This window comes from Carcharhinus amblyrhynchos, chromosome 9 (assembly GCF_965287045.1).
Source record: "Carcharhinus amblyrhynchos chromosome 9, sCarAmb.v2.hapA, whole genome shotgun sequence".
Classification (NCBI taxonomy): Eukaryota; Metazoa; Chordata; class Chondrichthyes; order Carcharhiniformes; family Carcharhinidae; genus Carcharhinus; species Carcharhinus amblyrhynchos.
In genome coordinates, this window is record NC_137332.1 from 15,249,630 (window position 1) to 15,262,952 (window position 13,323).

Sequence of the window (13,323 nt, forward strand, 5' to 3'; positions counted from 1 at the left end):
ACGTGCTGGTTAGGTGCATTGATTCAAATAGATGCTAGAGTGTGACGACTAGGGGAATTTCACAGTAACTTCGTTGCAGTGTTAATGTAAACCTTACTTGTGACTAATAAATAAACTTTACTTAGATGATGCGATTCAGTTTCTGATTTTTGGTTATTTTTTAACTGAGTCTCTTGTAAAAGCAGTTGATTTAAATATTGTTTCATGTGTGCCTGGACATCTATGTGAGTAAAAAGATTCTTGTTAACACGATGAAGGGTTTTACATTATCCTGTGCAATATTAGCATGCAAATGCTGATCGCATTTTTGCTCCAGTCTTAAAGATGCTATTTATTGGTGGCATTAAATTTATTTATTCCAAACCGGGTAAAGCTGCAATTAAATTAAAAGTTATTGTTATTTAAACTATTACTTGCATTTGAGAAATAGCAAAGTTTCAAAGTCTGAATGCAGAGTTATATATTAGTATGGATGTTATCTACTCAGAAGTTATTATAGTTTGGTAAAGAGCTTTAATTAAAACAACATACATTAAAGACTCAGTTAAGCTTGTTGGAAAATGCAGTCTGATGACTTTCATGTTTAATCCTTTGATCAGATTACAAGTCTAAGTTGCAAGCCACACTGAAATTGACGTCAAATTTGTAAGCTAGTTTAACTTGTATATATCATCACTCTCCATTCAAATTATTTACTTTCCCCCTCTGTTAGGTTCCACTACATTCCTCAAAAAATGACTTGATAACTTGCTGTAAGATTTTGTTAAATATGAGCTCTTCAACCAGCTGGCAAAAGAAGATTGCAAGGAGGCTAGGTTGAATCATCTGCCATTCTTATTAAATTTCCCTCCACCCTGCAAACAAAGTTTTTATAAATTATTGCCCTTAAATTATGTGGCTGAAGTTAAGAACTTGTCTCTTTGACCTGAATCTACTGCTTCCTATTATGCTGTTACATATTACAATGGTACATTACAGCAGCCTGAAGTAAATTTTTATATTAAACAAACGTTGAAATAATTTTCTCCACTTTTCTTGCAGGGAATACATTACCCTGACAGCTTATAACTTAGCCATTTTTATAACAGCATAAGTAATTAAAGTTGTTCCCTTTGGCACTTGTTAAGAGCAGGATTAAGAGGACCATTTGTAAAAGTAAAAGTAAAGTTTATTTATTAGTCACAAGGAGGCTTACGTTCACATGGTAATGAAGTTACTGTGAAAATCACCCAGTTGCCACAGCACCTTTTTGGGTACAGTGAGGGAGAAGTTAACATGACCAGTGCACCTAACCTGCACATCTTTGGACTGAGAGGAAACCAGAGCACCCGGAGGAAACCCACGCAGACATGGGGAGAATTTGGAGAATAATAGTGAGCTACAAAGTGGATACAGTAATGTGTAGTGAGCAATAAGCGTATTCTTCATCAGTTAATTTTAGAGGAAACCTACCCAATTTGTTTCCATGACTTCCCTTTAAGATAAGTGATGATATCTTTCATTTCCTAAGTGGCTCCAATCAAGGCCTTATGTAATCAGCGACATGAAGATTGGAAGGAAAAGTTTGGACCTATTGGACTGAACTGCAAAGAGCTCACTGGAGACACAGAGATGGATGACTATTTTGAGATTCAAGATGCCCACATTATCCTAACTACTCCTGTAGGTATCTGCCCTGAACAATTCAGATTAAATAGTACAAACAGTAAAAAATATAAAAGTGTTATGTACGCTAAGGGAGGAGTATCAGCAACTGTTGGAATGAGCAGCTGTTTTGAGAAAGTTTATTTTCGTGAAATGTTAAAATCCCAGTTTATTTCTCAGCATTCATTACTGTTAAATAAAAAAAGAACTTGCATTTATGTAGTGCTTTTCATGGCATCAGGACCTCTCAAAGCACTTCACAATTAAGTACTTTTGAAATGGTAACGAAGTGGACAATATCTGTAAAAGAAAACGTTCTCACTATTATCATTTTCACATTAAAAGGATTCTAGTTTATACTTTGCAACATGGTTACAGCATTTCTGGACAAGAGAGTAATGTTGTTCATAGCAAATAACACTTACGGGAATCTCTAGAACCGCAGGAATACAATTAATGAACATTGAAATTTGCAACATAGAAAGAAGTTGCTCAGCCCATTTGCTGGCTCTCTGTAGGAACCACACACACACACCATTCACCAGGACTTTTCTGTACCTCTATTTTTTTCAAGTCTTTATTTTTTAATTACATTTCATGCTTCTACCGTAATTTCTGGTTGGACATTCTGTATCCTAATAACTGAAACAAAACAAATTTTAACAGCCTCCATTTTTTGGTAATCTTAAGTATAGTTGCTGACTGGAAATAGTTTCTTCCAGGTTACTTCTCATAATTTGAAACTTTTATTAGATCTCCTCTTAACCTTTTTTACATAATGACAAGAGGCCCAGTTTCTCCAGTCTCCATAAGACAAAGCCTCTCATCCTTGGCAACATCATAGTGAATTCCTTCTGCAGCCTTTCCTTGCCCCGGGCATCTTTTGCAAATAAGGAGACCTGAAATTGGACACAATAGGTGGCATTCTCTGATCTAATCCATGGTGGAGCCCATTGTGAGTGAGAACGAAAAATTTGACATCTCAACCAAAACTCCACTTATTTTCAGCAGCACTGGAAAATCCCAGACACAAACAAAGACAGAAGATTTTAGCCAATATTTTAGCCAAAAGCTAATCAATGAGTTGTATAGGCTTAGTGTTATTCTTTATTTTTGTACTCTGTGCTGCCATTCATAAAACCTGGCATCCCACATATTTTTTCTTTGTAATTTTATAACTTTAAAAGAATTGTATATCTGTAGAACCAAGTCCAGATTACTTATATACATGTATATATTGAGCAGAGCAGTGGAGCCAATGCTGATCCCTGGTGAATTACGCCTGGTGTTTATGCTCCCCCCCAGTTTGAAAATGTCAATCGACCACATTCTCTCTTTGGTGTCCTTCAATCAAGTGCTTATTCATTATGGCACATTCCCTTTCATTTTATCAACAAGTTTCCTGAATGACATCTTTTGAAACACCTTTGAAATATCTTCAATCTTTCCATTATGAATCCAATTTATCATTTTCTCAAAGAGATCCCTTAAATTTGTCCTTGATTAACCTGCGTTTGGTGAGTATTAATTTTACTTCATATTATGGCAGCTAGAAGTATACCCTCTACCCATGTTAGATTAACTGTAGTTACATGCTTTATCCCATTCATACTTTACAATATAATATAATACAATATAATATTGACAACCTCCCAGTCCTCTGGCACAACTCCAAGGATATTTGAAAGATTGTGGTCAGAGTTTCTGCTATTTGTTTGCTGACCTCCCACAGCATTAAGGCCCATTGACTACACTATGATTTTGACGTCAGTATTTCATAAATCTCTGCTAATTTTTATTCATTCGTGAGACATGGATGTCGCTGATTGGCATTTATTGCCCATCTTTAGTTGCCCTTGGAGGGCAGCTGAGGGTCAACCACATTGCTGTGGCTCTGGAGTCACCTGTAGGCCAGATCAGGTAAGGATGGCAGATTTCCTTCCTTAAAGGACATTAATGAACCCGATGGATTTTTCTGACAATTGACAATGGTTTCGTAGTTATCAATAGATTCTTAATTCCAGATTTTTTTATTTAATTCGAATTCCACCACCTGCTGTGATGGGATTCGAATCCAGGTCCCAAAACATTAGCTGAGTTTCTGGATTAATAGTATAGCAATAATACCACTTGGCTATCGCCTCCCCATCACCTTTGCTAGGAACAAAATAGCACAACAGAACACCTGCAAGCAAATATTTGTAAATTTAACTAAATTAGAAGTCTTGTGTCTCTTAATACAATTTATACATACTGTCAATGTCACTACAGTGTTGACATTTCCTAGTTGTAAAGTATATTTTGTTGAGACATGGAATAATGAGAAAATGAAATATCGTGAATGCCGGAAATCTGAAATAAAAGCAGAAACTGTTGGAAATATTCAGCAGGTGTGGAAAGAGAAACGAGAATTAATGGCTGGGGTTTTCTGACCACGGCCACGAATGGGATCTTCTGGTGCCACATCCATCACGAGGGAACCTGCTGTGATGGGGTTGGAAAATCCCAGCCAATGTTTCGGGTCAATAATCTTTGGTTAGAATCTGTTTGCAACCATTTGACAAAATTAATTGTACTCCAAGATAGTTATAACTATTCCAATCAACTTATAATATACTTTATATGGAATAATATTACTTTATATGGAAGGGTGCTGTTTGAGCTCACATCCTAAATATATTTTTCTAAGGAAAAATGGGACACTATGACCAGAAAATGGAGAGATAACTCATTGGTGCAGCTCGTAAGGCTTTTCCTTATCGATGAGGTAAAGATCTCAATCTTGTCTTGTAGATTTTACAGTTCTTATAAGTTGGTAGATTGTGACATTACAATTTGCTGTTTTTTGACTGGATTAGCAATGTTTTTACTCCTGAGGAATTGTGGACATTCAAAATGCAAAGAGGTTTGAAGAAAACGCATGTTATTTTATTCCCATTGGACTTTCATGTCTATCTTTTACAATTTCAAGTGACAATTACTTATTATTCTAGGTACATGTTGTGAAAGATGAATGTCGTGGTGCAACCCTTGAAGTTGTAGTTAGCAGAATGAAAACGGTTCAGTTAGCAGTTTCACGTGTGTCTAATCAACCTGATAAAACGTTGAGATTTGTAGCAGTTTCCGCAACAATTCCTAATGTTAAGGATGTAAGTGTACACACATCACACCAAATAAAATTAATGTGCCATAAATAAAGTTTTGTATGTTGTCCATGAATGTTTTAATATATTTCTGCATTTTTGTTCTACTTCCTAAGATTGCAGAATGGTTATCTGATGGTAAAGGACCAGGAATTTCCATGAAAATAGATGAAAATTATCGACCAGTAAAGCTCCGCAAGGTTGTTCTTGGGTTTCCTTGCTCCAATACTCAAACTGAATTCAAGTTTGACTTATCTCTTAATTACAGAATGGCTAGCGTTATACAGACATACTCTGAGCAGAAACCTGCCTTGGTGGTATTTATTATTCTAATTCTGATTCATTTTTTTGTTCTTTTACCAATAATTACTAATGTATTATTAACAGTTAAAAATTACCTTTTCAGTTTTGTGCTACAAGGAAAGGTGTGCAACAGGCGGCATCCATACTTGCAAAGGATGCCAAATTTGTTATGACCACGGAACATAAGCAAAGGTAATATTTTTCTCAAATCATTTTAAAATATAGGGCCCAATTTTATGGGAAAATTTGGTAAAAGGCTGTGAATCCATTAACATAATCCACACCCACATCCACGTAGATGCCCACTTTATCAAGGCCCGAAAATGGCTGTGATCCGATTCGTGCCCGAAATGGGTGCAACGGCGATTTAAATGGATTTGCATGCATTTAAATTGAATTAGTGGGCTGCCTGCCCAACTTTACCAGCATTCCTCCCTTTACCACCACGTTCGCACACCCAGATTCGGCACGAAACTGACCTGCTCGGCAAAGATCTGTTTCTGGCACTCCAGCTTCTGAAGAGGTAAGTTCAGAGCTTCGAACGGCTCTCTGACTCACATCGGTGGTGAGGGGTAGGGAGGGAGGCGGGCCAGATCATTCTCTGGTGGTGGGGAGGGAGGAGGGAGACCCAATCATTGTGGGTGGGGGGTAGCTAGATCATTCTCTGCTGGTGGGGGGGTTGTGGAGAGGCCAGATCATTGTCTTGTGGGGGGGTGGGCGGAGAGGCTAGATCATTGCCTGGTGGGGTGGGAGAGGGAGGCCAGATCGTTGCGGTGAGGGGGAGGCCAAATTATTGTCTGGTGTTGGGGCGCGGGGTGGTGAGGGAGGCCAGATTGTTGTCTGGTATGCGAGGTGGGAGACCAGATCATTGCCTGCAGGGGGGAGGCTTGAACATTCTGGGGGACGGGAAGGAGTTAATTCTATCCAATCACATTTCCAATTCTGATCATTCCTGTTATAAATGCTACTTAGATTATATTTCATTTGCTATGAATGTTGTTTTTTTTCCTCCTCCACCAGTAAGTTCAGAAGAAGTAGAAATTACCTTAATACCATTTCCCTATTATCTTCTAAACTTGAAAATGCAGCTGTTAGAATTTACTGCAAGTTGGTTGTTGCTAAACACAATTGCAAAGGTTGTTGAACCAAGCAATGGTTATTTGTACATGCACGTATATATTTCATTACACAACTTTAATAAAGGCCTGGATATATACCTCGGTGGATTTTGCAAGTACAGGCAGCAGAGACAAGGGATTCCACAGCTATAATAGTGCACGTGCACTTAATTAATGAAACTGTCAAACTACTCGGCTGTGAGTATGTGAAATATACTGGGAGGGAGGCCAAATGCATCTCTGGTGCAGGTGGGGGGGCGGGGCAGGGGGGTCCGCTGTCACTCTGCAGGCAATCGGTAGCAGGGGGAAGGGGCAGAGGCTCACAATCGGTCTGGGTAGCAAGGGGTGTGGTTGAATAAGGGGGACAGTTATGTTGTGGGAGTGGGGATGATGTCTGTGGGGGCCATTGCTCTTGGGCCACTTTATCCACTTTTTGCAGCCTGGAAGCGATGTGACAGGGGCGCATTTTTCAAATTTTTTCAGTTCAGGGCTCCGATCATTTTGGGCGTGCTAAGACCCGCCCACCGCAATTCAGACTCGTGGCTTTTTCTTCAGGCTATGTGCTGATGGGGGTGCCTGAGAGCAGATTTCCAAGTCGGATCTGAATTGCACCCAGATTCAGCACCTAGAATGAAAATTGTAAAATCGGGCCCACGGACTTGAGTTTGGATCCAGTGAACTTGCAAATAGAACAAAGAACAACACAGCACGGGAAACAGGCCGTTCAGCCCAACGAGCCCGCGCTGCCATTTTAACATTGTGAGTGCCCTCTTCTACCTACGACCTTTGTCTACGCCTATTGGACTCCACAATAAAGGAACCATAACCAGATTGAGGGATGACTAATTGAGGGACAATTTAGGGACAAAGCCTAAGAGCACGTTTTTGGGGTGTAGGAGGAAACCTGAGCACCCGGAGAAAACCCATGCAAGCACGGGGAGAATGTGCAAACTCCCACAGGCACTGACCCAAATCCATGTTTGTGCACAGCAAACAGTGATAGTCACTGAGCTGTCATGTTGCCCGTCAGATGGTCCAGTTTAAGCGTACACTAACGACGTGAAGCACTAGGCAACTCTCGAAGCAACATCCAAGAGCAGTCCTCGCACAACCCACTGCGTGTATGCCCCTTGTTAGACAACAAGGCGAACTGAATCACCTGTGGATTAAAAGAAAAGACGTCAATAAACATGCACAACTTGTACAGACATTCATGGAATCCCCAGAAGCTCAGAAGTAAGACAAGTGAGCCATAAAATATGTTGGAAGGTCCATAGGAATTGATTGATTCCCAGGAACGTCCCAAGGCTCTTGATCCTTATTTAGAACAGTCTCCTGTATCCTTCCATCTCTAGTCTGCTCATGTGCCTATCTAAGTAAACCTTAAACAACTCTAGCGTGCCTGCCTCCACCACCCTACTTGGCAGTGCATTCCAGGCCCCCACAACCCTCTGCGTGAAAAACCTCCCTCTAACATCTGAATTATACCTCCCTGCACACGCACGCGCACACACACACACACACCTCCCCCCCCTCCCCCCCATATTTGAATGATAAGTTCAAATTATTGAACTTGAAAGAAACCTCAAGCTACAGTACAACAATGTGCCGTATTTTGCTGTGGTAAAGTAGTAAAACAGATACAAATAAAGGCAAAGTTTGCATGAAATCTCTTATCATTCTATCTTGTCCTTTGGACTAGTTTAACAACATTAAAATGTTGGCTATTAAAATAAACTGGAATGAAAAAGCTTGAGGTAAAAGAAATACCTTTTGTCACACTAAATCCATTCGTACATCTCATTTTGGCTGGATGTAAGATAGAGAAAATATTGTGTGCTGAGTGATTTGTTAAGCAACTTGTACAAGAAGCAATGTTTTTTAATGCTTGTAAGGATATATTTTATAAAAATAAGGTTTAAAGAATGTAATGGAGTGAAGAAAATCTTACAAACTCTGAAGGATAAAGCCATTGTGGGATTGGTGGATTGTTCTCTCAACTCCTATAAAAGATAATGCAAAGCTAAATATTCTATCTGAAATGCTATAGACTAATATGACTAATGTGTCTTCTATTTGCATTGCAACTTAGAGAATTGAAAATTTAATTATTCTGAATTTAAAAAAGATCTTTTTACTTGATTTAAACAAATAATTTTCTGAATTTATTCATATATCTAATTTTATTCAATTCATTAGATTGCAAAAATACACAAACTCAATAAAGGATACAAAGCTCCGAGGTAAGATGTTTATATTTTGAATGGTTGAAGAGGAGAAATATATGTATTTAATATTAAGTGAAATTTATACATGAATTTTAATAGAGCTCTTAATTTATGGAGTTGGTTATCATCATGCTGGTATGGATCTGTCCGATAGGAAAGCTACTGAAGCTGCTTTTACCGCAGGAGATGTACCAGTACTATGTAAGTCATATTTTGTATCGTCTTTGGGATTGGGTGTTATTTTCCTTATTCGGCTAGTTTTGTTTAAATTGATTTCATATGGTTTAATATTGGATAGTTTCTTAGTTTCAAGAAAGGAATTCTCATGTTCCCTGTGATCTGCACCTTTTTCTGCCCAATATATTGGCGAATGATAGCAAGACACAGAGACTGCAGAGATCCTTACTCTGAGCACCGCCTTCGAGAAATTATCATCTACTGCGATATGCTTTTAGAACACCTACAGTGCAGAAAGATACTTTCTTCTATTCAAAAACTGAATTGAAGATAAGCTATCCAACCAATACTCAAGTTCTAAACCACTCACCATCCTGACCTGGAAATATATCGTCATTCCTTTGCAGTCGCTGGGTCAAAATCCTGGAATTCCCTTCCTAATGGCATTGTGGATCAATCAACAGCACGTGGACTACAGCAATTCAAGAAGGCAGCTCACCACCATCTTCTCAAGGGCAACTAGGGATGGGCAATAAATGCTGGCCAGCCAGTGATGCCTATGTTCCACGCATGAATAAAAAAAAAGGTTTATACATAGATCAGATAAATGAGCACTACACAGCAAGGCAATTTCAGATACCAATGTCCTGAACTTCAAGGACACCTGAAAAATGTTCAACTCTAAATCGTGTTGGACTATTTTTAAGCTGTCTAAAAGAGGCATTATTTCCTTACTGCATATGCTAATGTGGGTTGCACAATATTGGGCCTTGCAGGGCAATTGGCATCCCCTGATCAGAATAGGTGTTTTCTAGATGTGATATGGCTGGCCATTGATAGGTAAATTTATTATAAATTGGAGCTAAAGGAAGCAGGAGTAGGCCACCCAAGCACAATCGACAATTGCAGACAGTACCCCTCCAAGTCCCCCCTCACCTGTGAACTTAGCTGAGGATTGCTTACTGTGACTCAGGCAGCCTGAAATTTGATTCTGCAGTCGGGCAAGCTGCTTGTGGAAATGATAGATGCTGGTGCAACACATACTGGCAACACACTACAATTATTTAAGTGAGATCCAAGGACCATCTAAATCCTTTAACTTTGATTTTAATTTTGGTTTGGTTCAGTATTGGACAGGATACTCTCAGGTCTGTGACTATGTTTAATTTTGCTCCTCTGTATTCCAGTACTTGTTGTCAGGGACAACTTGTGCCAAGAATGCTTTTATTGGTGCAGGCGATCAAAATTAGCTGCAGCTGTGCCTGCCCTGCTCTGAGGCTGTCAGGAAAATCATACATACTAACTCCATCAAAACACTTCCTTCATTTATATCTTTAGTACTACCATTCAGGCAAGAAAACGAAAGATGTATTTATTTAATTTTATATGTCAACTACTTTTGAGGTAATGGCTAACATGTTTGTGGTATCATTTTGTTACAGTTACTACCAGCACTCTAGCCATGGGAGTAAACTTGCCAGCCCACTTAGTGGTAATTAAATCCACAATGCATTATGCAGGAGGAATGTTTCAAGAATACTGTGAAACTGATATACTTCAAATGATGGGCCGAGCTGGTCGACCTCAGGTAAATTATACAAAATAATAGATGTGATGTGACAAAATGGTTCACCGTGGATATGTATTGAGGTCTCAGCTTTTCACCATAGATCTAAATGAGCTGCATGAAAGAATAGACAATTATTTCTCCAAATTTGAGGATGACACTTCGTTGCGTAGAATCTTATGCAACTGGAAAAAGTGGAAAAAAATCTTATAAAGTAACATAGGCAGATTAAGGCACATGGAATTCAATGAATGAAGTCATCTGCTTTAAACCTGAGAAATAAATTACGTCATGTATCCTTAATAGGAGCAACTAGAAACTGTGGTGGAGTCTGTGTACACCATTTTTAAAATTCATTTGTGGGACACGCGTGTCGCTGGCTGGCCAGCATTTACTGCCCATCCCTAGTTGCCCTTGTGCAGAAGGCACTTGAGAGTCAATCACATTGTTGTGGATCTGGAGTCACATGTAGCCAGATCAGGTTAGGATGGCAGATTTCCTCCCCATAAGGAAATTAGTCAACCGGATGGGTTTTTCCAACGGTTGACAATGGTTTCATGGTCATTTGTAGATTCTTAATTCCAGATCTTTTTATTGAACTCAAATTCCACTATCAGTCATGGTGGGATTTCAACCCAGGTCCCAAAAAATTAGCTGAGTGTCTGGATTAATAGTCTGTTGATAATACACTAGGCCATCGCCTCACCGAATCACTAAAAGCTAATGCACATATACAAAATGCAATCTTTTTCTCAAGGAGGTTAGAATTTAAAATTGAGGAATTCATGTTGCAGTTATGCAGAACCTTAGTCTTACCGCACCTGAAGTATTACATTTAGTTATAGGCACCACACCTCGTGAAAGAGGTATTGATTTTGGTGGTGGTATAACCCAGATTTACCAGAATAATGCTGGTGTATAAAGTCTTAAATTATGAAGACAGGTTCTATCAACTTGGGTAGGATTTTCCAGTCCTGCTGGCTGCAGGAATCATTGCGGGTGGAACGGAAAATTGACAGACCAGCAAAACGTCAGCAAAATCCCACCTTTGGTTTACATTCCCCTGAGCTTTGAAGATTGACCTAATCAAGGTATTTAAAATGATTTTGTGGTGTTTAGCTGGGTCATCGGGTAAGCGTTCTCCAAGGTGGCCTTCAGGACACATAACAACACAGGATTGCCAAGCAGAAACTGATAGCAGAGTTCCACGTGCATGAAGATGGCCTCAACCGGGATCTTGGGTTTATGTCACATTACATGTAACCTCCACCATTTGGCCTGGGCTTACAAAATCCTACTAGTCCTGGCTTGAGACAATTCACACCCCTTTAACCTGTGTTTATCCATCTCGCCACGCTCATTGTCTGTACTTGTAAAGACTTGATTATCTGAAAAGACTCGCATCCCAACCATTATCTTGCAGTTGTGCCTTTGTCTGTATATGCCGTGATTGTTAAACCTACCTCTGCACTCACCTGATGAAGGAGCAGCGCTCCAAAAGCTCATGATTTCTGATTAACCCATTGGAGTTGGTGTTGTGAGGCTTCTTACTGACCCACCCCAGTCCAATGCTGGCATCGCTACATCATAGAGCAGATGCAGATCAACCAGACCTTCTGGTGGACGAATTCAAGAAAAAGGGAGAATAATCTTAAAATTAGAGCTAGGCCAGATAAAAAGAACTTTTCATATAGTGCAATTAGAATCTGAAACACTTTACCGCAAAAAGTTGTGGATTTTGGGTAATTCAAATGTTCAGACCTGCGAACAATGTATTTTGTACAAAAACAGAACATGCTAGATAAACTCAGCAGTGCTGGCAGCACCTGTGAAGAGAGAAACAGAGTTAACACTTCGAGTCCATATGACTCTTCTACAGAAGTGGGGAATAAATCTTGTTAGTTATGGGTATCAAAGGATATAGAGTAAAAGCAGGTTTTTTCTTTGTTCTTTCCATAGGATATAAGTGTCGCTGACACGGTCATTCCTGATTTCCCTTGAACTAGGGCAGTTAATATTCAGCCACATTGCTATGGACCTGGAATCACAGATCTGATAAAATGGCATAAATGACATGAACACATGGGTTTTCACAACAATCATGATCCCCGTTACTAAGACCAGCTTTATATTGCAGATTTATTAAATCAATTTAAATTACACCATCTGCCATTGTAGGATATGAACCCATGTCCCTACAGCATTATCCTGGGCCTCTGGATTACGAGTCCAGTTGACATTTCCACTACACTACCAGCTCCTCGGGTAAATGGTGTTACAGTACAGAGCAGCTATAATTTAATGCAGAGTCTGCTAAATGTTTTTTTTCCTGCACCTTCCTTTTGAGCTGCAGGTCATACTTACATCCCTCTTTTTGCTCAAGTCCTCACATCTGCCCAACCCCTTAAGAAAAAATGTTGCTCTAATAAAACAGCTGTTTATGAATTCTTGAGGCCTGGGCTCCAAGAAATTCTTGCATAACCTGATCCATTTAAATGCAAACATCTAGCAAAATATAACATGAAATAGGCCAGTACAGAGTTTTCACACTGCATGATCATGGGACCCTAGTTTGGAGGTGGTGGCATAGTGGTATTGTTATTGGGCTAGTAATCCATTGTAATGCTCTGGGGACCCCAGTTCGAATCCCACCAAGGCAGATGGTGAAATTTGAATTCAATAAAAATCTGAAATTAAGAGTCTAAGGACAACTGTGAAACAATTCTCAATTGTTGTAAAGAGCCATCTGGGTCACTGATGTACTTTAGGGAAGGAAATCTGCCATCCTTACCTGGTCTGGCCTACAAGCAATGTGGTTGACTGTTAAATGCCTTTTGAAATGGTCCATTCGTGGCCAATTAGTGATGGGTAATAAATGCTGACCCAGCCAGTAATGCTCACATCCCATGAATGAATAAAAAAGAAATTAATCCCGCCACAGTCCTATCAGTCAATAGGATAGGAAGTGACTGAAAGGAAGTCCTATCAGTCAAAACCAGAGTGTGAAAACTGTAGGTTGCTAAAAGCTGGAGAGAGATTTCATTACTCCCCCATTAAATTCTCACTGATACAGATTTAGCTTAAATAATCTTTGGTTCTACTCGTCTTGTCTTCTTGGCTGAGATTATGAAATTGTTGTGTGG

At 39.4% G+C, this 13,323-nt stretch overlaps 1 protein-coding gene across 1 annotated transcript in view; it reads left to right on the top strand.

Annotated features, from left to right (window-relative positions):
- hfm1 (helicase for meiosis 1) overlaps positions 1 to 13,323 on the top strand; it is a 126,688-nt gene that overhangs the window by 41,057 nt on the left and 72,308 nt on the right. The window contains exons 9-16 of the mRNA XM_080196461.1: positions 1,511 to 1,662; positions 4,334 to 4,411; positions 4,638 to 4,793; positions 4,904 to 5,104; positions 5,194 to 5,282; positions 8,408 to 8,451; positions 8,536 to 8,637; positions 10,056 to 10,201. Coding sequence (XP_080052587.1) covers positions 1,511 to 1,662; positions 4,334 to 4,411; positions 4,638 to 4,793; positions 4,904 to 5,104; positions 5,194 to 5,282; positions 8,408 to 8,451; positions 8,536 to 8,637; positions 10,056 to 10,201 — 968 coding nt within the window. The remainder of the gene's footprint in view (positions 1 to 1,510; positions 1,663 to 4,333; positions 4,412 to 4,637; positions 4,794 to 4,903; positions 5,105 to 5,193; positions 5,283 to 8,407; positions 8,452 to 8,535; positions 8,638 to 10,055; positions 10,202 to 13,323) is intronic.